The sequence below is a fragment of the Heloderma suspectum genome, chromosome 9, assembly GCF_057233095.1.
Source record: "Heloderma suspectum isolate Gila_16-S chromosome 9, 16-S_ref, whole genome shotgun sequence".
NCBI lineage: Eukaryota > Metazoa > Chordata > Lepidosauria > Squamata > Helodermatidae > Heloderma > Heloderma suspectum.
Window position 1 is genome coordinate 32,130,304 of NC_139466.1, and position 27,627 is coordinate 32,157,930.

Sequence of the window (27,627 nt, forward strand, 5' to 3'; positions counted from 1 at the left end):
TGGGGTTGGAAGGATGCTTGGACAGGGAACCAAGAACAATGGTTTTAGAGCACCTATTTGTGGTAGTACTCATTACAGGTCATCAAGAAGAAAAAAGAGTTGTGGAAAGGCACTTTCCACAACTGATCATTTGGGCTGTTTTAAGAATGTTGGCCATCCAAATTCCTCAGTCCCAACTAGGAAGTCTGCACAGGCTCGAGTGTATGATGTGCCCAGTCAGTGCATCCAACACCAAAGAAATCTGCAAGCATCCTACCATGATCTATTTAGCTGTATGCTTTTCACTTTAAAACCCAACCCATTTTTAAGTTCACGTGCTCAGGTCCAATATGGATGACACATGATCTGTTTCTTTTGCATACATTTAAGCTTTAGTTGAATTGTCATCAACCTTTTACATTTCATTGTCATCTAACCCCACCTTTTAACAATTTCCTTTTACAATCTTGAATTTAGTCTCAAGATCCGCAAGGCTATGAAGTAGTAGAGCATAAAACACAGCACTACTTGTTCAACAGCCAACATGCCTGGGTGTATGCACACAGACCAGGCTCGGTTGATTGCAGTTGTGTGGAATTTAGTGATGGATGCAGAATTCAGCATCCCTAAAAGCCCACTGTTCATTAGAACATAAGCTAGGTTTCTAACCTTTACGACTGCAAATATAAGTTTCAAAATACAAGAACGATTTCTGGCAAATGTCAGAAGTTCTGGGAGGGGCCGAACAAGATGCCAGTGATAACTTCAGCCCCAAACACAGCTCCCCATCCTTCTCCGATAATAGCATCAACAGTATGGTATCACAAAGCCCCCATGTCCACATTTGCCTTACACTGTATATGCCAGAGAACTGAGGTGTCCTGGCACAGAATCTGGGCTAGTTTGCTGCAGAATCCTCTCTAAGATATAAGAAAATTAAAGAAGATCTGTGGATAAAGAGGCAGGTTAGTGCAGCAACCCCTTCTTCCCTTAAAAACTATCACAATGACAACAAAGCCGTGGTGAAATTAACTTTATTTAGTGTGATACACAGCTGCAGTCTGACAGTCAATATTCATATATTAAGAGTCACTTACTTGGCTAACAGCTAGGAGACAGCAGAGCCCGAGACACACACTCAAAATATTATACACATCCACAGAGAAGGCAGTGGAAAGTGAACTAGGTTGTTCACCAGGTTTCCCCCCACCCCACCCCCACCTGCCCAACCGCCCCCATCCCTCCCCCACAAACATTTATGCATTTTTTTAGATTCCTATTCTCTGGAAAGACAAGTTTCCAGTGTGCCTTGAGAGAACACCACAACAGCAGTGGCAGGACTGGGCTGCCAGTGAGAAAGGGAGAGTGGCACCAGTTCAACTGCAGAGAGAGAGAGAGAGAGAGAGAGAGAGAGAGAACGGACACACCAACAGGACACCAGCAATTCCCACACAACAGGGAGTATATATACACAGGATGAGTACAGGCCTTTGCCGTGGCATTTCACTTTCAAAACTGAGGGGGGCAAGCTTGTAGGCTTGCCAGTTCTGCTGGAGAGGTTACTGAGGAAGAAAAGAGAAATATATTTTACATAGGGAGTGCCTGTGCTCAGATAAAGGGGGATGGGAGAATACCAGAGAAATCCTAAACAACACAGAAGTGGCAGACCCTCTCAGAAGGCTGGCTTTCAGTGGGCAGGAATAGGGCGGGATGAGGATTGTTTTAAAATCCTTACAGATAATGGGGCATGCACATTGCTTAAAACTCCCTATTCTTTACTAGTCTATTATTTACCTGTCCCATGCTTTTAAGACACAACAGACTAATGAACAAAAGAAGTGTTTACTTAATGCTCTAGTAAAGCATTGGGAGTTTTAAGCCATGTGAGTCCTTGACTTCTGTGCTAAGGGGCTGGTCACACACTGCCAATCTCTAAATCCCATATTCAAGATGGAGCAGGGGATCAGGGGTACCCATCACTATGCATACATAGGCCCAGTACCCATAATCCTTCCTTGTCGGCAAGGAGAGCAGGGATTGCAGGAACTGGGTGATCCATGGGTATGCCTGATGCAGACATTACATGATATATGCAAGCATACACCCCAACTACCTATGTGAGATTTCCAGATGCTAGAGCAGGAGAACCGGACTTAAATGTTCAGAAAAGGCAACAGCTCTCATCTTAGCGGCACAGCTTAGTACAAACTGGAACCATGTTCCATGTTAACCATGGAAGAAAAAGACTGCACCTATGTGGAAAACCTGGGCTTTCCTTAGTTACGCGAGATTAAGTTGGGACTCTCCACTTCAGCAGGAGTTATGTTTTGGGGAAATTATTAAAGACAAACAAAATCCAAGAGTGACAGATTCTTAATGAGGGCCTTTTTAAGGGTAGTCAGTCTCTCTTCTTTTGAGTAATTTAGGTTGTACTTGGCAGAATCTGTTTTTAAGATTCTCTCCTGCCCTTAATTCTGTCATTGGTGATGTTTTAAGTTTTCAAAATGTGGTTGAAGTTTTCAAATTGTAAGTTGCCTTGGGGGCCCCTACTTGGGCCGAAAGGAGACTCATGAATGTATAACTGAATACTTTTTGTTGTTACAATAGAAATTAGCAAAATCTGACAAGCCTTTTCCATTTTGCAATCTATCTGAAGAGCTAAAGCTGCACTTGCTCGATTTCTCCCAGCTGGTCAGCTGCTAAGGGGCAAGAATCTGCTGGAAATCAAGTTGGGAACCCTATTAAGCTAGGAAGAGGAAGAACACTTTCCAAGGAAACAAACCCTTTGCAGGCCAGCACCCTTTGGAAAGAACCATGTGCACCTTCGCAGCCAGAAGTTAAAAATGAGAGCAAATTTTGTGGGAGAAGCTCCTGTGCAACATTCCCAAGGTTGAGGTACATCTACCCCTTCTCTTGGTACAAGCACACAGGGTTTCCAAGGAAGCCCTCCGGTGTGGACAGAGAATTTTTTTCCTATGCTGTGCTGATGGGAAGACCTCTCCATAATCCACACCCTTCAGCTCTATTCCAAACACTCCACTGGCCCAGATTAATGGCATATCGTGCCCCAAAGCCAGGAGCAGCCCAAGCACGGCAGAACAAATGGGCGAGGAAACAAGTCACAAAGGAGTATTTCCTGTAGTTTGATTGCTAATGAAAACTACTCTTCACCCCAAACCTGTGCCCAAGAAAATAGGTACGGAACATATCCTGCTCTTGCTCTTTATAGTCCCAACTCCTGTGTAAGAATAAAGCTAGGCCTACAGATACGTCCACAGACTATGCTCAGAAGCACCTCCAGCAAAGGGTCACATCCCAGGCATACACAAGTGTGACAGGAAGGGTCTCCTGTGCATCGAGGGATTACAATTTTTTTTGGCTTTTAAAACAGACAAAACACCTCAACCCAAACAAAATGGGTGATTCATCCAACAAGTACCACTAAAAACAATTACCCAGTTCATGCTGTCTTTTACCCGTCTCCCAGGTCAGTTTGCATGTTAGCACGACTTGCATCCAACAGCGGGGGAGGTATTTGAAAACACATTCTGTGCTAAATAAGAAATTCGATAGATCTGTACCAGTTTTTGTCCTCTAAAAATGTTAGATACACAAGCCAATCTTACACAGAACAAACAGACATCAGACAAGGATTAAAGTCTCTTTCACTGTGTATTAAGTAAAACTGAACTACCCCAATATATATTTATATATATATGCCTATATAGTATTTGAGAATTGGTCAACAGCAAGTTCTGAAAAAATAATTAGATCAAAACAGAAGAATCCTACACCTCGCTTCATATACAGGGGCTGGTCCAGTTGAAGGGGAGTTGCTATGTCACTCACTTTAGACTTTGAAGGCCAAACTAATAACCCAGTGGAATAAAAGCACAGAATTCAGATGAGGGTCCTTCCTATAGCTAGCCATGGACTACAATGCGATGTTCACAGCCAACTATAAAAATGGTAATGAGCTATGAAGCATGAAGGTAGCTGTAAAGCACTTTGCATATTTAAAAGGATACATAAGTGATAAATAATACAAACATAGCAGCTCCTGGCACTGGTCTGAGTCTCGTCTCCAAGTCCCTGTTTTAACCCAGCTTGCAACTGTGGAGTTTATACGTCACCGACAAAGAGCTGTTTTTAGGGTGAGAATGGACTGGAGGTGCAAGAAAGTACTTAAGAATACCCAAATCCCAGTTCTGAGACTCCCAGTTCATCACTATGCAGGAACCAGGCTTCCCACATAAGACTCCGCACCTCATTCAGTTCACTTTTACCTATCCTCCCTATCCATATTTAACTGTAAACTGAGCACCAACATCCTTCAGGAAAAAGGGTAAGCAATCTGCAACTAAAGATAGCTAGCCACTCCGTCGAGATAAAGGGCAACTTGGAAGTAGAAATATCTAGTGTCAATCGCATAGCCTGAGCTGCCTCCTTCCCTTCCCTTGACCCTCCAGGAACGAGGAGCAAAGCCCAAATGGGGAAGCAAACAGGTGGCTAAGGCCACCCTGCAGGAAGTCAGCGCTGGAGTACACACATCGCCTCCCACTGCAAGGGCAAGCATGGCCAAACCAAAGTGACGGAGCAGCCTCTGGGAGAGGGGTGAATAAAAAGCAGTGGTAAAGAAACAGGGGATGTCCCAGATCCACTAGCTTCTTTGCTGTAGGTTTCTCAGTGTTTTCCTAAATTGAGAAAAGATCCTCCCCTTTGTATTCATAGGACGACACAGCTAGGTGCACACACCCCAAATAGGAAACCTAGTAAAAGGGTGCCACAGCACCAAAGTGCAACAACCAACAAGGGATGGGACATATTTGAGGGTTCACACCATGCAGTAGGAGAGAGCAGCCAGGGCTGTCCACGGCACAGGGGGGCTCAACTGCGCATTGGACTGGGATTCCAGCCCTTGGAAAATTACGTTTCTCTAGTCAATGAAAAGTGATGCTCTTCAGTGAGACGGGACTGGCCGATTGGGAAGGGGGTGCCACGCGATGGATCCTTTAGCAGGAGCAGCCGCTCTCCGTTACTGGCTGCTCGGGAGGTTTCTCTAGTTTGATGTCAATCACTGGAGATGGCAGGTTAAGGAAAAATAGCCAATACGCTGTAAGAACAGGCAAAAGGGCCACAAAAGGCGCATAGCGAAAGGTTAAGGGTGCAATCCTATGGCTGCTAGACAGTGGCTACACTGTCATAGGATTGGTCGGTTCCCAGAGAACCGCCTCTCCACCCCCTCCCCCGCTGCCTTGTAGGCAGTGCGGATTGTCCCCGGGGCTCCGGGCTCATAAGAGCAGCACGGAGGGGGGCATTCCCAGGGGCAGGGAGCGCAGAAGTGCTGGTACGACACTTCCTGTGCGTCGTCCGGCCTCCCCACCCCACGCTCCAACGTCTCGCGGCTAGACACCCAAAATTGGCCGTCTACCTGCAAATGCAGGATCCCCTCCGCACTCCTCCCGCCATGCATTGGACAGGCTGCCGCCTATCTGCATAGGATTGCTCCCTAAGAGGATATGCCCTTGTCCTTCCCACCCCTGCTTTTCCAGAAGTACCACCCCCTCCTCAGCAGTACCTGTAAAGGCTCAACGCAAGAGAAGAAAGGATGGAGATAAAGGCACAAGAAAGAAAATAGGGCCAACCACACCTACTGTCCACTCTGGACAAACTAATTGCTGACCAGGTTCTAAGCTCACAAACTCCAGGTGTAAGAGAGACAGCCCAGGTTCTGGCTACATATTCAGCCAGAGACAGCATGGTTAACAGTGTTGGCAGGCTGGTCCCCAATTTGCATCTACGACAATGCAGGTGTGAAGGGGGCCGTGTTGTGTCCAGCTCCAGGGAAGAGGCAGAGCTATGGCCAAAATCTGTCCTCCAATTTCCTGAACATTTTCTTCCCCCATGAAAGAGGCATCCATAGTTCTGCCTCATTCTCAGGGTGTTTTAAAGTTTTTGTGGTGCTTTTGAGCTTCCCTAATCACTGCTAGCCTCCCAGGCTGCCTGCGCTTTCTGATCTGAAAAGGCCCTTTAGGAGGAAATATCTTATGATGTCTGGGCTTTAACTTGAAGTGTAGGAAGCTGAGGAGGCTGCTGGAGAGATGACTGTACAATGGAAGACAGGACACTTGTGCACACTCCTTGGCCGCCTCCTAAGCAAAGTAAGGACAAGAAACCCAAACCCTACCCGTAAGAATTTCTCTGAAATTTCACCTCTGAATTTCTTTTCAAAAGCAATTTCTTTTTTATCCAATTAAATGAGAACGGTAAAAAAATAATAAATAAATGTTGAGATAAATTTTTGACACAACACTATTTAAAATCTAGCGTCCAATCAGCCCAGATGTAACATATTTTCAAGAAATTGTGCCTAAAACACTGGAGATATAGCCAGGCACTTGGAGCATTATCACTGTAAGGTTCTCTACAAGGGATGGCTCAGAGCAAAATGAGAGAATGACACTCCCCCTGCCCTCTTAGATATGAAAAAATCTGTAATCGCATTTCTGTTCTTTGCAGAAATTATCAGTCCTGTTCTCCTGCCCTGCTTTTCTTCTTAACCACACTGAACAATGGAAAACTATCCCATAACCTGCAGGAACAGAAGGATAAGCATGAGTGTATAGACTGATTTCCCCTTATACTATCAGCAGAATCTGATACAGCTTTTGCTGGATTGCAATACTTCAGGCTGCAAGTGGGATGTGTTGCGTTTGCGAATGATCCGCTACTGCATAATCCCTTCCTGCCCAAATTGCCTGCACATGGAAAACTAGCACTTCAAGGAAGAAGGTTTAGCATAGCCTGAAGCCCCATTGATTAAGGGCACAATCCTATGCATGTTTAGACAGAAAAAAGCCCTACAACTCTCAGCATTCCTCCAGCCAGCCATGCTGACTGAGGCATGCTGGGAATTGTAGGACTTTTTTCTGTCTAAACATGCATAGGATTGTACCCTAACTTGTTTTTTGAATATCCAGTAGCAGTTCAGAAAACTTTTCAGCACTTATTTAGAACTAAATACATGTAAAATTGGTATGCGTAGAACTACAGAGTCAGTGAAAACCTCTGTGAGCATCACGCATCAATCTAGACATGATGAGTCTTGCAACTTGCCCACATAGCATTAATGGCAGCAGTAAGCAACCCGAGTTGAGATTTTCTACTTAGAGTTAGTGGTGATACACATTAAAATAAGCTGCTACCAATACTTTGGCAAAATACAGCTAAATCCAAGAGATGGCCTTCCAAGAATTGCAGGGCAGATGTAAAAAGGTTCACATCAACAGACTGCAGCATAGGGGAAAGCTACTGAGAACCAGGGCAAGGATACTGTCATCTTTGCTTTTCTCAGGAGTGCTGTCCATCCCAGGTAAGGCAGCAGCCACACGGCGGAAAAGCTGAAAGGCAAAACGAAAATGTAGTGCCTACAAAGGAACTCAAGAACACGCAAGGAAAGAAAAGGCATCAGAACACACTTTCAGTATGAAAAGCGGTAAAGTCAGGAGTAAAGCAGCGGCTGGCTTTTCCTTAAGTGAAGGAGAAATCCATCCATTACAAGACTTCACCACTAAGAAAGCCATGCCCCAAACTGGTGAGATCTAAATTGCATCGAGAGACATGTGAAGCTCTTTGATACCTGGTGCTAAAATGCAGTTAGTTCTCTGGATGCAGCACCAAATTACCTGTTTCACATTATAGCCAGTCTTTGCACTAGTCTCAATGAACATCACACTCAGTTCTCTGGCTCTCTGCTCGCCTTCTTCTGTAGTAATTTGCCTGGGGAGGATGCAAAAGAGAAAGATCAAGTATTATACATTTGAGGTAGGATTCAATGACTAAGACTCCCTCCATTTCCTATTTATGCTGCAAAAGGGTTAGAAGGCTCCTAAATCTCTGACCTCCCACCTCCAGAGACTCAAGCTTTTAAGGGACCCCCCAAACTAGAAACTGAGGGATCACAGAGCAAAAGCAGTAAACGAGGCTAGAATAAGATTGCTTTAACACAATTGTATTTATAGATCCTTAAGCGGGGAAAAGAGGCCCCTGTGGTTATATTAAGAAGTCAAAGGAAAGGTAGGGATCTCTTAAGGTAATGGGATCTTTTTGCAGGGAGGCATTTTGATGTGCCATCAAACCAAACACAGCCACATAGCCATGTATGGTGGGCCACCAGGGGCTGGTTAAACCTATTTTTGTTACCTGTATGAGCCTGTGAAAACAGAAAGGTGGTCGTGCACTGGGAAAGCCACAAAAAATGGTTAGTCTCCTTTGGTTGGGTTGGTCATTGTTAAATAGTTATTTCACTGCTGTGTAGGAATTAACCATTAGCACGCAAGAGCACTTCTGACACCCTGTACATACCTGGTTTTATATTAAATTCTGTTTTATCACTGGTTTCAATATACATCCTACTGAGTTCTTAGGCCTCTCTTGCCCCCTCTTCTAAAGAAATGAAAAAAGTCCTGGGGAAGGGGGGAAAACTAAAGGGAATTAATGGGCAGCAAAAAAAGAAGTTAAAACAATGAAGTCACAAAAGATCAGCCAAAAACAGAAAAGTTAGCACACAGCACACAGAAGGAAGAAGCACACAGGCCAACAAAATAAAGCAATAAAATGGGTTGCGTGTCAGCAGTTTGGATACTGCAGCTCAACTGAAATGATCACATTTTACCGAAGGATAAGAGCAACTGTGAGCAAAAGCCAGTTTGTTGATTCTGTTGAGATTTCTGTGATGAACCTGAATGTTCAGAGAAGGCACATGAGACGCAGCCCTGGTAAGCTGAGCCCTGAGCTAGTGATTTCTTAAGTGTTTCCAAATGTCTGGAACGACTTGCAAAAGCCAGGGTTCCACACCAGGCAGGGATTTTCCTGCTCTAAAAACAGTTACGGGCATGACCTTGATCAATCACGGCCGCAAGTATCAGCTGCCCTTGAATTCCTTATGATCAGTTTAAAACAAACAACAACAACGAAGGAGAAATGGCTGCCCACAGCTTCCAAACAGAATTGCACTGTCACCTCCGTTTATAGGAACACCAGAAGCTGCTCCAGGGTCTCAGTCTGAAGTCTTACTGATCATCTAATAACCTTTTTAACTGGGGATGTCAGGGATTGAACCTGTGATCTTCTGCATACAAAGCAGGTGCCCTACCCCTGAGATGCAATACAGCCTTCCCAACACAGCCTCCTGCACTTTACTTGTCAAGTCAGGTAGTGTGATGTTCTTACAAACAGAACCAAACTTCAGGCTCTGGTCTCTTTAGAAATGTTTTGCATGCAGCTCCATTTCCAGGCAACCTTGTGTTCCACAGAAGTGCTTCCTGGAGCTATTTACAACTAGATGCTTTCCCAATTATCTACCCTTAAAAATCAGGGGGAAATGACTGCTCTCCACTCCTGACACTGCAGGGCATAGTGGTCCAAATGCAGTGGCCTAGGCTTCTCTCTACTTATTTTAATAGAGGTCTGCACAAAACCACATATTTTAACTTGGCAATTTATGCTTTTGTTCATTTTAAAAGGCAGGTAGGCTGGTTTTTAATAATGAACCTCTGCTCCAATTGGCTAGTAATGTTTATTGGCAGCGGCCTCACACTTGCCAGTCAAGGTAAAGATGCAAAATGGATAAGACGTTATTGCAGTGCATTCCCCTCTCTAACCCCATTCACAACTACCTTCTACATGCATAGGGCTACCAATAGTGCAGAGGAGTCTAAGCGCATGTGGCTGTACATATGTGGGCACCCCATTCAGACTTTCCACCAAATGTAGAGAGGTCAGGGGGCAGAGCCCAGTGGGCATCGTGGCACTGGGAGGCAGGGCCAGCAGGATCACCCTTGCTCCCCGCTCCACAAGTGTCCTCTGTGAATTCATGAACAGAGCTAAAGTCAAAGAAGAATCTGTTCTATAGATCAGCTCATGCTGTGGCTTGTACAGTATGGAGGAAAAAAGTAAAACAAAAGCGGGTATATGAAGAAATATGCACATATGTTTTCCTTAAGCTTCTCTTCCTCGCTCCTGATTTCCTTCTGCAATTTTATGTGAGACATCTTCGTTGTTTCCTCACATTATTTTATTATCATAGTCTCTTGGGCTCAACTCAGACAATCCAAACCATGACTTGGGGGATCAGAAGCCAGCCAGCTTTGCTTTCCTGTTTAACACAAACCATGGTTGTCAAGATGTCCAAACAGGCAAACTCTGGATTGCACCTGCCCTCAGAATTGGAAACCATGGTTTGAAATTTTAAATTGGGCAGAGGCTATTCCTGGGACCAGTGGTGGCCTAAGGGCTCCCTGACTGCCATGCTTATGCCTGGGTGTGCCATCTTCACTAGCTGTTCATTGCTTGCCACTGATGCCAGCAAAGGCCTGCAGGTGAAAAGCCCCAAATGACGAATTGGAAAACACCAAATCTATAGGCTTGATTAAGCACTGTATGGAAGTACCAACAGCAGAGGTATGTTATATTAAGTACACGGTTAACTGAACTATTGACTTAGTTCACACATAAACTAAACTAACAATTAATCGTAGGTTAACTTTGGGGTTAACCCAAGAATAACCTATAGTGTCCAGGTTCACACATCACAAGTCAACTTATGACTGGGCCAATCAGAGGTTGCGTATTCAAATAAGAAATGGCTTGCGCACAGCATGCAATCCAGCAAATTGTGGATTAATCCACAATTTGTTGCCATTATGTGCAAATGGGCTCATTGAATTGTAGGAGGCGTAATTAGGGGGAAAGCAGTGTAGCTGTTGGAAGATGATTAAACGCCAGTTTGTTATCTAATGAGTTCATTGCATCATTCTCTGAGCATATGATCAAAGCATGTTCTAACTCTATATATGGACCTGCTAGCCACAAGGTCTTCATGATGTGATCCCAAATACTGTCTTTTAATATCTGTCCAGCACACAGAAAATTTTAGATGCTTTGTAAGAGATAGTAAAAAATATGGAGATGTTTACCACAAGAAAGGTTATCTCAAGATAGCAGCCTGCCCAAGGGGGCTACCTGGGCACACCCATCAGACTTTTGATGCAAGAATCTCTCCACTAAAAAGTTACTTGACTGACCAGTGTCCCACAGCTGTTCACTAGCAGCCACAGAAAGCCCCCCCCCACACACACACACTTTGGTTTCTTTAAGAAGCAACAGGACTACATGAAGGAGAAGTGTACAGTACTCTCTGTGCTTGGAATTCTGGCCAGCTTCATTGTTTTGTAGGCCTAGAACTGGAGTGAGATCCATTCTGCTTTACAGATCTGAGGCATATTGATAAGCTTATTGCTGGTTTCATGCTGTGAGCAGGTGAGAGATGGGGTTTCTATTCTGTATCAAGAGTCAATTAGCCACCAGCCAAGCTGGTACTATGAGATAGTTAGCAATATTATTGCACTACGAAGCTTTTATGGAGGAGAGCCCACTTCATCAGAGGCATGACGTGCTTACAACTGCTCCCCGCATGTACACATGCGTGCATGCGCACACACGTACGTACGCGTGTATACCTGCCAACTTAGGGTAATATTTCAAGCATCTGATGAGATGGACTCCACTAGTCCATGAAAACTCAAGTAAACGCGTTAGTCTTTAAAGTGCCACAAGACTCTGTTGTTTCTGCTGCTTTCATGAGTTCCCTCTAACTGAGGGCAATGGTGAGACAGACAGCTACAATTTCACCTGCTGCCTTTCTTGAAGCGTGGTGAAGCCACAAAGTTTTCCTCCAAAGGAAGTTAGCCATCTCTGCCACGAATCGGACTCTATTTTGTACAGTTGTTTACCATATGTGCATTAGGTCTCTAGTGGATCAAGATGCGCTCTGAATTTCTCATATAAAAGTCACATGTAAAAAAGAGAGGGATAGCACCTTTAAAGACCCATGCATAGCGCCCTTCCGTTCGTCGAAGACAGGGAAGCCTCAAGCAAATATCTCTCAATTTTGTTGCTACCAGAGAACCTTTGGTATCTTTAGTTATCTTTAAAGGAGCAAGACATTGAGGTTAGGAAGATTTACAGCACAGACTAAACAAAGCAGCCCGATTTTCAACTCCTCAGGTTACCTTTTGTCTGCAAGATCAGTTTTATTCCCCACCAGCATGATAATAACGTCGCTTCCTCTTTCTGTTCGCACATCATCAATCCATTTGGAAGTTTGTTGGAAGGAATTCAGATCTGCAAGGAAAAGGCAGCTCAATACATTACAGTCAAAACTCAAGAAAAGAGTCAAAAGCTTTCTAAAGGCCCTTTTGCAAAAACAAGGTACTTGCATAACCCATAGGCCTGTTTGCCAGCACAACATAAAATGAGCCAAACTGATTTATCTTTATGGGATGGGGCTTCTGTGCTCCGACCTCTCCTTGAGGGGAATGTGTCAATACACAATGAAACAAATCTCTCACTCACTTGTTATGTCATAGACTACCACTGCAATAGTTGAGTCACGGATGTAGCTGGGAATGAGGCTACGGAACCTTTCTTGGCCTGCTGTGTCCCAAAGCTGAAGTCGGACCTGCTGGTACCAGCCCAGGGAAGAAACAGAAAGACAAAAGACAGAAGAAGAAGAAACTGTCCTTTAGAGAAAAGGCAATGTATTAGAAGGAATTTTATAGAACTCCAAAGATTTGTCTTGCACAACAGGACTCTAAACATATAGACAGCTCGGTAGAAAATGCAAGAAAAACTTGGTGGACTTTCACCACAAAGCTAACCGCTGTCTCCACAATACAACAGTTCCTCATCAAAAGGATGCTACTAAACAGGGCAATGCCAGTGGTGTCAATAAGACTAATTTCAGAGTAGTAGATTCTTTCAACTTTTGCATAGTAGAGGACAACAAGGGATACTCTGGGCTATGTGAGTACATAGAGGCCATCTTCCTCTGGGAAAGGTACTTCATTCCAGTAAGTTCAACAACAGAAAAGAATGCTGATCAGGTTTATGTACTGCATTTACAGAATAGCTTTATCTAGATAGCCCAACAGATTCTCACTTACAGGGGATTCAAGCTTCCATTAAGTGTGCAGTCAAAACACTTCCTTTCAGCATGCGCGTGGGCAATATTTTCTCCTGTAAAGTGCACAATGCATTCATTTGATAACAGCATCAGCAAGAAGGAGCTTCCTCCAAGAGATGGTCCACAGTAATGCAGTATGAATCACAGAAAACCTCCCTTTACACATGGAGCTTGCTGGGTGATTCTGGGTCAGTTATACACACTCAGCCAAACCTAGCTTCACATGGATGAGAGAAAAAGTATGGGATAATCCCCTATATGCCACATCCCAAGCTTATTGAAGGAAGGCCAAGATAAAAAAAACTTTAACAGCTTATATTTATTAAAACACAGAAACAGACCTTCCTCTAGGAGTGGGGAAAACAGAAAATTTTAATTAGCTATGGGGCAACAGAGAACAATTTGGTTTAGCCTCAAGGGTTTCATCTGAAAAGGCGTCTTGAATAAGATTACTCCTTCTACCACATCTTCAGCGTTATTCTTGGACTTGTCTACTTGAAAGACAAGGGAAGAAAGCATCCAGATGAGACTACAGATGAAGATCTTTCTAATATTGCCACTGCTTGACAGTTCAGATGGCACCCAATTTCTTGAAGTGGATTCATGGGGCAAGGTTGTTACTGCCATTTCCAAATACAAACTAGTATGATTAATGGGACAAGGAAGGGAAGATAATTCAGTGGGGCCACTGAATGTTTACACTAGATAAAAGCCAAGGCAGTCCTGTGGGGATTGTAGCCCAACTATTCAAGATGGCAAGTGCAGTTGAGCGAAAGGAAGCCAACAGCTTGCTGACTGCCCTGCTTGGGAAGAAGCTTCTTCTACATGAGAAGGTTGCTCAAACCATCACACCTCCAACCAGGCAGACCCCAAAGGCATATGCTACTGGCATTACCATTTACCATATTGACATGAGCTTTAGGAACATAGGTGAGTTATTATAAGGACAGGGTTGCCTCTCTCCCCACATGAACATCGTTTTTCATATATGTCTGCTAAAGACTGAAATGGGAAGAAAAAGGGTAGAGCTAAAATGCAGGAAAACAGTAAGGTGGCAGGAGCAATATAGGATAGACATAGCAAGAACAAGGAGGATCAAGACAGGGACAAGGTGAACTATCGATAGGGACCTTGCTTAGCCAAACTCTACACTGGGGAACAACGCCCAGAGCAGGAGGAGGCATCACTTGTTTCCATAATTGCAAACCTCTTTCCTCTGTGCATACAGGTCAATGGACCTGTACTGGAGAAATGGTAAGCATCCTCAGTCAGAAGAGTCATCAAGTCAGGAAGCCATACCTCTAGTCCAAAAGCATGTGGTCACTGCTAATTATTTGTTGAAAGCCCTTGCACTAGAAGCTGTTTTGTCAACAAGGCCAGTACTCCAGGAAACCCCATAACCCAAACCATTGTCTGAGGAGCTCTAAATGTAGAACTGCAACATTTTCAAGACATCCAGCATGCTTTTATGTGAACAGTAACTGTGTATTTCAGATTCTATAGTTTCAATTTTAAGTCTGAGTTAAGGGGGAAAAAACAAGGAGGCATCACATACTACAGCATTTATTCCACAATGGCAGGTCAAGAAATCTTCCCTTTGGAAATATGTATGAACATGTTTTTTGAAGATCCTAATAGTATACAGTGAAGATTCCTTTTCCCAACCACCTTCTTCTCTCTGAGCAACTATTACATAGTGTACACATTCTTACTTGACTTTCCTGCCACTGGCTACATCAGTGGAAAGCAAACAAGATGCCACAGAGAACTTGGGGCACGTAGAAATCACAACTATGTATGTCACAGCACAAGACTTTAGGGCTAAGTTGGAAGTGCAGAAATGTGTTGCACAACAATATGTCTCCCCCCGCCCCCATCTCCCTTCTCATAACAGAAACCAAACTGTGAAACTGCACAGAAAGTGCTGATATTACATTGAAGGTCCTTTCCAGCAATGCAGGCTTCCAAGCACACAGGGAACCATGTGTATGGAGAGGCTTGCAAGACTGCTGAGCATATTGCCTCACCAAATTCGTTCTGGATGTGCATTCAAACATATCTCCAATTCGGGGTACCGGCTAAGGGGGTGAGGGTTCTGCTCCAACTTTTACCCCCTGGAGGCAAGCTGAATCTTGACGTTTTTCTCCAAAGGACTGTCATCCATACTATAGTAATCTCTCTCTCTCTCTGAGATCTATTTAGTATGCCTGTCCACTTTATTATAAGCACTAGTTCTCTACTTCTTTGAGATGAGTCCAGCATTTAATACTGGACTAACATTTCTAACATCAAGCTTCCATCTGCTGTTTTTCATCGGTGTTTTATGGTGTTATTGGGGTTGTATTTTAATTGTATTATTGTGAACTGCACAGTAGTGAGTTTCTGATGAAGGGGGTACATAAATACATTAAATAAAAATAAATAAATTTAAATAGCGGGGAATACGGAGAAGAAACCTTCAAAAACTCCTGCAGGAGTGTCAATGGCAGAGGCTTAAGAGGCCCAAGAAACTCTCTGAAGCTGTAAATTAGAGCCAGCTAAAATGTCAGGGTTAGTTGCTCCCGTGCAACATATGTCAACAAACAGATCTTCACAGAACACAAAATTCATGAAGTTTGCAGCCACATGATGTGGTGATGGCCAAGGGCATTGTGCAGGGCTGGGGAATGCGGGCCACTCCAGTTGCTGGTGGACTGCAACTCCCATCAGCCCAAGCCAGCAAAGCCAACAGTGAGGGAGAGTGGGAGCTGCAGCCAACATCATTTGGAGGTCCACATGTTCCCAATTCCTAGAATAGACAAAGATATGGAGATCTATCAATGCTTGCTAGCCAAGGTAGTTAAAGGAAAACTATGTTGAAAGTAGTACATCTCTAAATATCTATTCATTGGGCGGAGGCAGGGAGGGGTGTGAACAGCAGGGAAAGACTATTGCCCTCATATTCCAGAAAGCTCAAGAACAGAAGGTGTCTGGATGGCTGTCAGAAACAGGATGATGAACTAGGTGGATGCTTGGTCTGAGCCAGCATGGACTTTATGTTCTTACCTACAGTAATCCGGGGGGGGGGGGGGGGGGGGCAACCAAGAAGTTGAGCCACCAGACATAGCCAAAAGGTGTTATATTTAAGTATAATAATGGGATATGAAGTTCAACTTAATCCTTTGTTATTTTGTTGATCAATATAAAGTATATAAAGAGCTTGACCTAAAGAGGTTATGGGAACATATGAATGTGGCAGAAAAAGTGAGGTAGGGCTGTTGTTATGAGGATAAAATGGAGAGGAGGAGGATCATGTAAGCCACCTTCAGTTCCTTGCAAGAGGAAAAAAGGTGGGATATAAATGCAATCAATCAATAAAAAGTGTTATAGGCTAGATATTGGAAACATAATAAATTATTAGATGTTAATGAATGAATTAATGAATTCCAGGATTTTGCCTTGATATCAAAACTTTGGTGGGGAGACGGACACCTAGTGCATTCTATTAAAACTGGTATAATTGTATTGTTCTTTGTAGTAGGAATTCACATTTGGGTATCACAAAGATTTATCTGGAAGTGCTACAAAATCTGTATCTATGTAACAGCAATGTTCGTCTAATTATGAGTTATGTACTAAAAAAAATTAATTGGTGTCCTCTCGTCAGTAGCAACAGATTCTACTGAACTGTCTTTGCCAGTTTGGGAATGGGTTCAATCCTGCTTTGTTTCCTGAGGACAGTAGAGTTCTCTCCTCAATGAAGAGCAAGGCCCTCACAGACGCTAAACCCCAATACCTACTTGTAAGGTCAAAGACAATGACAGCCGCAGCAGAGTCCCGGATGTAGCTGGGAATGAGGCTGCGGAATCTCTCCTGGCCAGCTGTGTCCCACAGCTGCAGCCGGATCTGGGAAAACAGAAAATGTGGGGGGAGGGGGGGGAGGAGAAAGAGCAGGAATATGGAAAAACAAAAACAAAACAAAACTTACATGAAATTAAAAAAAAGAATGCAAACTCTTGAGGCAAAACAATGCAAGTAATAAACAGAAGGAAAAAACAAAACAAAAATCCCGTGCAAAATGAACAAAGAGCTTGCCGAAGGATACCTTGCCATCTCTACCTCTGAACAATCCCTTTATGTCAAATCAGCCAGCCGCTGGGTCTCACCCGGCACCTTAATCAGCTGGCTTAAGCTTTTTAACCATTTTGTCTTACCCACAGCAGAAACAAGCAGGTACAGGAACTGGTGACGAAATCAGGCCCCTATGAAATGTCCTCTAACATACAACCTTGTTCTTGATTCCCCTTATTAAGCACTTCAGCCAAGACACAGGTCAAGGGCTCATTAACACACACATGTATGTACAAACATACACTCAATGCAAAAAGCAGTAGAGGTTTCAGTGGAGCTCTCCACATGCACCTCATTAGATGTACATTGCCTGTGTCTCAAATCAGCAGCATAATAAAGAGAAGCCTGCCAAGCCTCTGTTCCTGTTCACACTTGGAAGAAAGCTTCGGCTATTGGGTGGTATACAAATGAAATAAATAAATAAATGGTTAAAAAGTCTTTTACCTTCGGCTTATTATAGGAATCACTGCATAGAGCATTCAACATTGCTGACCAATTCAAAATATTTTAATTTTTTTATTATACTTCTATACCCTCCATTAGCTGAAGCTCTCTGGGCCATTCAGGTGCTATAAGCAATTGTCAGGCAGGGCACACTGGTTGTTTGCTGGTCAAAGAATTATTTTGCACTGTAAGCCAAGTTCCTACATACAGCTATTCCCTAAAGTGTAAGACTATCTCTCTGCCTAAGAATAGGTTGTATAATGTACTAAGATGACTCCTGGCTTATTTCGGACAGCCAAACGCAAAGTAAGAACATAAGAAGAGCCATGCCAGATCAGACCAAGGCTCCATCTAGTCCAGCATTCTGTCCACACAGTGGCCAACCAGCTGCCCACCAGAAACCCACAAGCAGGACATGAGTGCAACAGCACCCTCCCACCCATGTTCCCCTGCAACTGGCATACATAGGCATACTGCCTCTGATACTGGAGGTAGCATATAGCCATAACGACTAGAAGCCATTGATAGCCTTCTCCTCCAGGTATTCATCTAATCCCTTTTTAAAGCCATCCAAATTAGTGGCCATCACTATATCTTGAGGTAGCTAATTCCATAGTTTGACTATGTGCTGTGTGAAGACGAACGTCCTTGTATCTCTCCTGAATCTCCCACCAATCAGCTTCATGGGATGTCCCCGGGATCTAGTATTGTGAGAGGGAGAGAAAAATGTCTCCCTATCCACATTCTCCACACCATGCATGATAATAATACAAGAAGCACAGCCAATTCAAACTGAGATTCCAGATAACATTGAATTTTCTATCATAAACACTGGGCCAATATGGTGCCATGGAAAAGAATGTGGTTTGGAGATAAAAGGCCCAGCTTCAAATTCCTGCTAAGCCGTCACGTTCACGGAGCTGCCTAGGCACAACCACTTCCTCTGAGCCTAACCTTTCTCCATACAGCTATTGTCCGAAAGGACTTGAAGGCATTCTGCACATTTTGACTGTTACAAAAATTAAGAATAGGATGTCAGATATGTTTCTACATGCCAGACTGGCCTCCCTCCAGCCCTCAGAAGTCAGGGTGCTGGAGCTGAAGATTGAAATTACACAGGGACAATGAAAGCCAGTTCCAACAGACTGAAGGGTAAAACCACCACATTTGCCCATATCACACCTAGTCCTCCTTTGCAATTTTGTATATGATCTGTCCTGTGATGTAGATTCCCAAGGATCTCCTCTTTCATTCCCATCTTTTTTTCTTTTTTTTTAAAGACAGCATAATTCTAGTCCTCATGGATCATGGAGAGAAGTGCTTCAAAAATACAAGCTCTGCCGACAAAATGCTCCCATGTTCAATGGGACAATTTCTGAGCTCCAGGCAGATCTGTCGTCCTACCTCAGAGCACAGTGTGTCATAAATCAACACCCACATCACAGCCCGCTTATTCCTCGTTGCGACAGACTATGGATGGAGGCACAGCTATGGGATTTAGAGGCACTCTTGAAAGGTGAACCAGTCACGCTTAGCGTAGGTCTGTAGAGTGATCACATCCCTGCCAGGTTAAACACACAGATAACCCCACTCACCGTGCGGTCTTCTAAATACATAGTCTTTGAGAGGAAATCAATTCCAATAGTTGCCTGGAAAAATGAGAAAAGTCAATAAAACCCTCATGAAGTGACTAAAATTCAACAAATACATAGCAAACAACAAAACACTTGAAACAAGATCAAAACATTAACTAAAACAGAATTAAAACATGAAAGCCAGCATAAAATTATTAAAATGACCTGTGGCTAGTCAATAAAATTTTCTCCTCTCTATTGGAAGAGTATGGGTGTGTCCAATTCATATCCTGACTCTATACCTCTAGACTCCCTCCAGTTTCTAAAGTCTAGGACTGGGGTGGACAGAAGGTAGATTAGATCTACTGGTACATTGCTGGGTGACTTGCAGTAGATCAGCAAAGGTTTCTGACTCCCAATTCTCCAACACAGGGACAGGCAACTTGGTGCTCTCCAAATGGTTTGGACTGCATCTACTGCTTTGGAGCATAAACTCCAGCCAGCATGGCCAGTGTGAGAGTTGTAGTCCAAAACATCCATAGGTCACCAGGTGCCAGCTCCTAGTCATACAATATCAACAACTAAAAAGTTTCCCCCACCTAAATTAGGTTGCTGAAAAAGAAGGCTTGGGGGAAAACTATGAGGAGATTTTTGTGAGAAAGGACTGAGCTTGGTTCTGGTACTGACCAAAGATTCCTATACAAGCATGTATTCAGAAGGATGGTGTCCCTTATTCTTAGCATACTTAGTCACTATTTTGCATATTGGTCATTAGTGAAAAACAAAGAAGATCTGATAAGCCTGAAGTGTTCACTATACTCCCACTTACCTGGTAGGTGTTGTCGAAACTATCATACATAAATCTGGTGATCAGGGAAGTCTTTCCAACTACAGAAGAGGAGGAAGAAGAGGTACTTTTAATAGATAAAAGTAATAGGTGAGGTATCTGTCTTAAACCTGGGGCCTGATCCACTCAGGACCCACACTAAACAGATTCGAGGATACCAATATGACTCAAGTCCATTTGTGTGAAAGAATGTTTATTGATGGAAAGTGGATTCAGACAATAAAAGCAAAGACAAGCTTACACACACCCCTCAACACTAAGCTGTAGCTGCCCTGGTTCCCTTGAAGCAGCAGGTGATGCCCCTGGGGCTGTTTTCCTGAGCAGGTGGCACTTCCCCCTCTCAGATGACAACAGGCAGCAGGCCAATCCATCCAGGATTTTATTGGGCTCATTTCACCTCGCTAAAGACTGCCAGAAGAACACACATCCCACTCTTCATCAAGGAGAAAAAGGGGGCTTCACATCTTGGCAGGAAAGAGAGTTTCTCACAGCAAAGAACAGCCTTATCAGAAGGAAAGTACACAGGACAAATACACAGGACAACTGCTGAGCATTATCTGCTTGGTAGCAAGAACCACTAACCTTCCCTATATTTGTGTAAACCAACTGTAACTTCAGAATAATTGCCAACTACTCTAAGAAAATATACATATGCTACTAGACACTGTATATGGCTCTATGAAAAGTTCAGTTAACTCCTCACCACTCTCTTCTGCAAAAATCCACTATAGAATCCACAACATCTCCAGTGGGACTCCCCCCACAGAGCCACTTAACATCAATTGCCCTATGGGAAGGGATATCAGATGCTAGCTCCTGCTCAACTGGAGCTGGTTGTATTATTCAGTTCTGTTTTTTGAGCATGTGGTTCTTTCTGTATCTGTTGCATTTTATAAATACTGTATGGGTGCAATCCTATGCAGGTTTAGACAGAAAAACATCCTACAGCTCCCAGCGTCCCACAGCTGTCTTCACGCTGGCTGGGGAATGCTGGGACTTGTAAGACTTTTTTTCTGTCAAAACCTGCATACGATTGTGCCCTAAGCAACTTTGAGGGCTCTAGTCAATGGGTGGGATATAAATCTACTAAATAAATTTGTTGTTGTTGTTGTTGTTCAGTCGTGTCCGACTCTTCGTGACCCCATGGACCACAGCACGCCAGGCCTTCCTGTCCTGCGCTCTCTCCCGGAGTGTGCTCAAGTTCATATTCATTGCATCCGTGATGCTATCTAGCCATCTCATCCTCTGCCGTCCCCTTCTCCTTTTGCCTTCAGTCTTTCCCAGCATCAGGGTCTTTTCCAGGGAGTTTTCTCTTCGCATTAGGTGGCCAAAATACTGGAGCTTCAGCTTCATTATCTGTCCTTCCAATGAGCACTCAGGGTTGATTTCCTTTAGGATGGACTGATTTGACCTCCTTGCAGTCCAGGGCACTCGTAAGAGTCTTCTCCAGCACCACAGTTCGAAAGCATCAATTCTTCGGCGCTCAGCCTTCCTTATAGTCCAGCTCTCACAGCCATACATTACTACTGGGAAAACCATAGCTTTGATTAGACGGACCTTTGTCGGCAAGGTGATGTCTCTGCTTCTTACTATGCTGTCTAGGTTGGCCATAGCTTTCCTCCCAAGGAGCAAGCGTCTTTTAATTTCATGGCTACAGTCACCGTCTGCGGTGATCTTGGAACCCAAGAAAGTAAAATCTGTCACTGCTTCCATTTCTTCCCCTTCTATATGCCAGGAAGTGATGGGGCCAGATGCCATGACCTTAGTTTTGTTAATGTTGAGTTTCAAACCAGCTTTTGCACTCTCCTCTTTCCCCCCCAACAAGAGGCTCTTGAGATCCTCTTCGCTTTCTGCCATTAGGGTGGTATCGTCTGCATATCGGAGGTTGTTGATAATTCTCCCAGCAATCTTAATTCCGACCTCTGATTCATCCAACCCGGCATTTCTCATGATGTACTCTGCATATAAGTTAAATAAGCAGGGTGACAATATGCAGCCTTGTCGTACTCCTTTCCCAATTTTGAACCAATCGGTTGTTCCATGTCTGGTTCTTACTGTTGCTTCTTGACCCTCGTACAGGTTTCTCAGGAGACAGGTAAGGTGGTCTGGTACTCCCATCACTTTCAGAATTTGCCACAGTTTGTTGTGATCCACACAATCAAAGGCTTTAGCGTAGTCAATGAAGCAGAAATAGACGTTTTTCTGGAATTCTCTTGCTTTCTCCATGATGCAGCGAATGTTGGCGATTTGATCTCTAGTTCCTCTGCCTCTTCTAAACCCAGCTTGTACTTCCGGTAATTCTCGGTTCGCATACTGCTGAAGCCTAGCTTGTAGGATTTTGAGCATCACCTTGCTGGAATGTGAAATGAGCGCAATTGTGCGGTAGTTTGAACACTCTTTGGCGTTGCCCTTCTTTGGAATTGGAATGTAAACTGACCTTTTCCAGTCTTGCGGCCATTGTTGAGTGTTCCAAATGTGTTGGCATATTGAGTGCAGCACTTTAACAGCATCATCTTTTAGGATTTTAAATAGCTCGGCTGGAATACTGTCATCTCCGCTAGCTTTGTTGTTAGTAATAAATAAATCTCCCCAAACACACTGGAGATCTCTGAATGGCTTATCATATTATACTACTACTTTGGCTGAAAAGTCCAGCTAACCTACAGAAAGCAGCATGAGATGTTGGATCTACAGCTTTTAGAAGTTATTACAAAGGGCATTTTATTTATATTTCTATCTTTACGGAAAAGGAGTTCCTATGTGGACTCAGCGGTGTGAGATAAATATGTAAAAAGCAAACACAAAGATGAAGATCCATCATAGTGTGAAACAAATATGAGTTGTAGAATGCCAGTGTGCACCCCACTCTTAAACTGCCTAAAATTGTGGGGTGGCATAATTTGGTGATACTATGCAAGGGGCGCTATGTCCCATCCAAAGCATTGATTTACTGGCACTGTGAGCCTTAGTATGTGGCTATAGGCCTGTTACACACGTCTAAACATGTACTTTAACAATTGCAAGTAAGATTTCCATACCAATCTTAATTCCACATAATAGGGCTGATATCCCATTTCTCCCCAAAGACACTGGACTGTAGCCGTCCCTAACTGGTGTCCCACAGATGTGATGGTAGTTGTAGTTCAACACATCAGGAAGACACCAGAATGGGGAAGGCTGTTCTACTTTATAACACCTGAAATCAGTCTCTTAACAAGTATAAGCTGAAAGCTATGCTTGTAAGAATCGCAGTCTTCCTTTAATTCTCATTTTTCTTCCCTTCACTACAAGGTAAAATTGAGTACAGCCACAACTACAAATAAGTTTGCAAGTATGAGAAGTGGAAGAATATGCCATTGTCTACATCTGTGTTTAAGAATTATGATTAATTTATTTGGTGTACTGGCTTAAACTCAAATAATTTTGGTCTGTCCGCTCAAGACATAAAACTGTACTACTCTGTGCTTGTATATTTATACCATCATTGAGTACTTTTTTCTGTTACCTCCCTTATCATGCTTCAATACACTGGATTTTGGGCTTTAGCCACAGTGCAATTCAAAGCACTGGAGAGAAATTTATGTGGAACAATTCTCTAGCCATACTCCTATAAAATATGCTTTTAACTTGATTTTATTATTCACACATTTGGTAATAAGTGTCCTAGGAACTGTCCTCTGGAACAGTAAGGATCAAATCACGTGATCAGTTGAGATGTTAGGAGGCGATGAGCTCATCACTTGGTAAGCTCAGCTCTATAAGCATGCTCACGTGCCAGCAATGCACTGTCCTAGGTAACTAACCTGCAACAGCAATTTCGCACAATTATGTTATCATAGATAAATATGCTGACACAAAACTGTGATGCCACTGTAAAAACATCCAGCCTTAAGAAACAAGCCATTAAAACAAATGAGAGCTGGGGATTAATGAACACTACCAGGCAGACCAAAACATGGACAGGTAAGCAAACCTACCATGGAAAACATGTGGTGGTAAAGAAGAAAGTTATAAGATTAGGGTCAACAAGGTGTGGAAAAATACGGGAAAACAATTGCAATTCTTAGAAAATATCTCATTTGGGCTTGTTTTGTTTCTTCTATGCACATTTAATGAGAAATTAGCAACATCAAGTTCAATGAAACACGCTCCTAGATTTCAGTATGTACAGGATCATAGCCCTTGGGCATCAACCTTTCACTGGGGTCACAGGGATAAATTTTCAAACACCACCAGGCCTAGCATCCCTTGCAAAGGCATAACCAAGTGAATTTTCAGCCCTGATTGTAAAATTGGAAGATGGGTAAATGAGTGGGAAATGCCATATAATTAGTAAGGGGTGGGGGGTGGAGAAAGAGAACCAAAACTAAAAAGCTTTCCCTCCAGGTATAAAATGACAACATGTGAGAGGATTTTTTTTTTGTGGCATTCTCTCAACCATCTCTGGAGGTCCTTTCCCGGGAGATCCATATAGCTCCTTCTCTACTTATGTTTAGGACAGTTAACTTTTCTTTTTAATTGGGCTTTTGAGTTCTCCAACATATTTTGGCTGCCATTGCTTGTTATATCATTTTATGGTTTTAGCGTATGCCACTCTGATCTCATTAATTCTAAATACATGAAAGAACGAAGAGTTGCTGAAACAATTCTTCCCTTGAAATGCCCTGGCATGTCCACAAGAATACGATATTTAACGCAATGGGGGTGGTGGTGGAGCGGACTGGGAGAGGCACACCCCATGTTATGATAGTATCACCTGATGGAGAAGGAAATAACCTCAGGTTCGTAGTACACTTCTCTTTCCTCAACCCCCTACTCAAAATCGTGGGTGGGAGAAGGAACTAAAGGTGTCCCCAGCTAGTCGTGTCCGACTCTAGGATGTGGTGCTCATCCCCATTTCTAGGCCGAAGAGCCAGCGCCGTCCGAAGACGCTTCCGTGGTCATGTGGCCGGCATGACTGAACACCGAGGTGCACGGAGCGCTGTTACCTTTCCCGCCGAGGCGGTGCCTATTTATCTACTTGCAATTCCTTGCTTTCGAACTGCTAGGATGGCAGGAGCTGGGACTGAAGACGGGAGCTCACTCCGTCACGCGGCACTCGGGTCTCGAACTGCTGCCCTGCCGACCTTCTGGTCGGCAATTCAGCGTCTTAACCACTAAGCCACCGTGGCCACGGGGAGAAGGAACTACAGACTGGTAGCTGCAATAATAATAATAATAATAATAGCAGCAGCCACCACCCCACAGCTTGTTCCCACCTCTCATCTGTTAGAAAATCTGCCAAGCACCATGTCCACGGATGATGCTGCAATTAGTTAATAAGTAGTGACATTTTGGCCGCCTAATGCGGAGAGAAAACTCTCTGGAAAAGACCCTGATGCTGGGGAAGACTGAAGGCAAAAGGAGAAGGGGACGGCAGAGGATGAGACGGCTAGATAGCATCACGGATGCAATGGATATGGACTTGAGCACGCTCCGGGAGAGAGCGCAGGGCAGGAAGGCCTGGCGTGCTGTGGCCCATGGGGTCACGAAGAGTCGGGCACGACTGAGCAACAAAGCGACATTACAGCAGCAAAGCCACCGGGGACACACAGCTCCTCCTCTCCGCCCCAGATCTGGACCGCAGGAAGCCGCCTAACGCCGAGCCGGCCCCTCGGCCCCTGCGCTGTCGACAGCGAGCGGCAGCGACTCGCCAGGGCTGGAGATCCTTTCCGGGCCCTTCCCGGAGGCCGAGCCAGAGGCCTCCTGCCTAGCACGCGCCGCGCCGCGGCCCCTCCCCGGCCTCGCCAGGGCCACGGGCGCGCGCGAGCCCTCGGGCGGCCGCGTAAGGCGAGCGGCGGGGAGGATCTGCCCGCCGTTGCTCGCGCCTCTCCCTCCCCGGAGCACCGTGCACATCTGACGGCCCCGGAGTGAGGGAATGACTGCCTGAGCAGAGGACGACGACGACGCGATACGGAAACGCCACGGCCGCGCCTCGGCGTTTGGAGGCGGCGGCGCAGTGCGCGGGGAGGGTGGGCTGCCTGCCCGAGGGCTCTCCGCGGCCCGCCACGGCCCTCGCCGCCGCCGCCCGGCCCGGCCCGGCCCGGCCCTCACCGCTCTGCTCGCCGAGGAAAACCAGCTTGAACTTGCGCAGCGGGTTGCCGAACTCGCCGCCTGCTCCTCCGGGCGCGGACATGGCGGAGGGCGGGGCCGGGCGCGGGGAAGGAGGAAGAGCGGCGGCGGCGGGCGCGCCGGGGAGGAGGCCGCGGGAAGCCGGTCCAGGCCGCGCCGGCCAGAGAGGGGGCACCGCAACGGCCGCGCTCGAGCCGCCTCACGCCCGGCCGCGTCACTTCCGCGCGGCCCCTGCGCGGGCGGGCGGGTGAGCTCATCCCGTCCCGCAGGGGGGAGAGCCCACGCGAGCGTCACGGGGGCGGGCGGCTGCGGGGATAGGCTGAAGCGCGCGCCGTAGAGATAGGGCGAAAAAGAGGCGGGCGCGGCCAGCGGGGGCGCTGTGGCGGGCCCGCGCTCGCGACCTGGGCAGCGAGCCGCCCCCTCGCGCGCCGAGGCTCCGTTGTCGCTCGCGTGAGACCAGGCGCGGGCAGCCTGTCCGGGCGCCGTCGGGCTGCGGCTCCCGTCAGCCCCACCCAGCATAGCCGGACGTGAAGCGTCATGAGAGTTGCAGTCCAGCCCCCTCGGAAGGCCCCTTCCCCGCCCGCGAGCTGGACCGTCCCACGAAGCCCTTCGGGCGAAAGCGAGAGCCGCCCAAAGCAACCGGCGAAGGAGCGTCAGTGTGGAAGCGACCGGAAAGGTCGGATATCGCTCGCCCGCACGAAGGTGGCGGGAAAGACAGGCGCTCCAGCCGGTGTGGCTCTACGTTTCTATCTCTATGGCCGATAACATACTTCCGGCTTCTTCAGAGCGCCTAGCTGCGGATCACTCTCCCCCTTTCGTATGTCTATGGCCGCCACCCATGGAACGGGAACGGAAGCGACCGCGGCCGAAGATTAGAGAGAACAAATCGCGGCTGCGACTGGCGAAGGGGAGAAAGCCGAGAGCCCGCGGCATCGCGTCACTTCCGGTCCTCCGCGAGGACCGGAAGGCGCTATAGAGATCTTGACGGGTAGAGAGGCCCCTGTCTCGTCTTCATGGAGTCCCCAGACAGACGCTGGGCGTCTCGGCAGAGCCATAGAGATAAACATGGAAGAGCGAGACCCGCCGTTTGCGTGTAGAACTTCCGGGTCCCGCTTGAAACTGTTCTTTTCCCTTCCCCAGGCGGAGTGATTGCAGTTTATCTGGGATCGGGCCCAAGAATATTCCCATCCCTTTCCCCCATAAAAGGTAGCGGTGCAGTCGGGTTCCTGGCCTGGCAACTCAGGTTTATTGCGTGTGCTGAATATGTTTCTTAAAATAGTAATAATTAAAAAAAAAAAATCACCCAGCTGCTTCCAAAATAGACTACCATAAAGCATGTTGTAGGGTTGGGGGACTGTGGCTAGGAATAGTGGACCGCAATAGCAAAGAGCCCTGCTGGATCAGGCCAAGGGTCCATCCAGTCCAGCATGCTGTTCACACAGTGGCCAACCAGCGGCCCACGGGAAAGCCACAAACAGGGCATGAGTGCAACAGCACCTTCCCACCCATGTTCCCCAGCAACTGGTGTACATAGGCTC

The 27,627-nt window shown here is 45.5% G+C and overlaps 1 protein-coding gene across 3 annotated transcripts; it reads right to left on the minus strand.

The window, feature by feature from the left end:
- Window positions 1-997: 997 nt before the first annotated feature.
- Window positions 998-26,989, minus strand: LOC146338581 (ras-related protein Rab-6B-like). Of its 3 annotated transcripts, none has more exons than XM_084814082.1 (8): window positions 26,860-26,989; window positions 19,961-20,019; window positions 19,153-19,206; window positions 16,783-16,888; window positions 12,051-12,162; window positions 7,665-7,758; window positions 7,313-7,379; window positions 998-5,056 (listed from the first exon to the last, which is right to left on the minus strand). In XM_084814082.1, exons 2-8 carry the CDS (start codon window positions 19,988-19,990, stop codon window positions 4,992-4,994), a joined length of 528 nt encoding a protein of 175 aa, XP_084670208.1. In that variant the 5' UTR covers window positions 19,991-20,019; window positions 26,860-26,989; the 3' UTR covers window positions 998-4,991. The 3 variants fall into 3 exon arrangements, with proteins under 3 accessions (XP_084670208.1, XP_084670207.1, XP_084670206.1); XM_084814081.1 differs by lacking the exons at window positions 16,783-16,888; window positions 26,860-26,989 and adding exons at window positions 12,394-12,499; window positions 26,072-26,315; XM_084814080.1 differs by lacking the exon at window positions 26,860-26,989 and adding an exon at window positions 26,072-26,315.
- Window positions 26,990-27,627: the final 638 nt, after the last annotated feature.

Coding starts and splice junctions, on each gene's coding strand:
- LOC146338581 (XM_084814081.1), bottom strand. CDS start 26,153: ATGTCCGCGCCCGGAGGAGCAGGCGGCGAGTTCGGCAACCCGCTGCGC. Junction 12,500..19,152: donor TGTATTTAGAAGACCGCACG/GTGAGTGGGGTT, acceptor TGGTACCAGCAG/GTCCGACTTCAGCTTTGGGA. Junction 7,759..12,050: donor ACTGATCTTGCAGACAAAAG/GTAACCTGAGGA, acceptor CATCCTCCCCAG/GCAAATTACTACAGAAGAAG.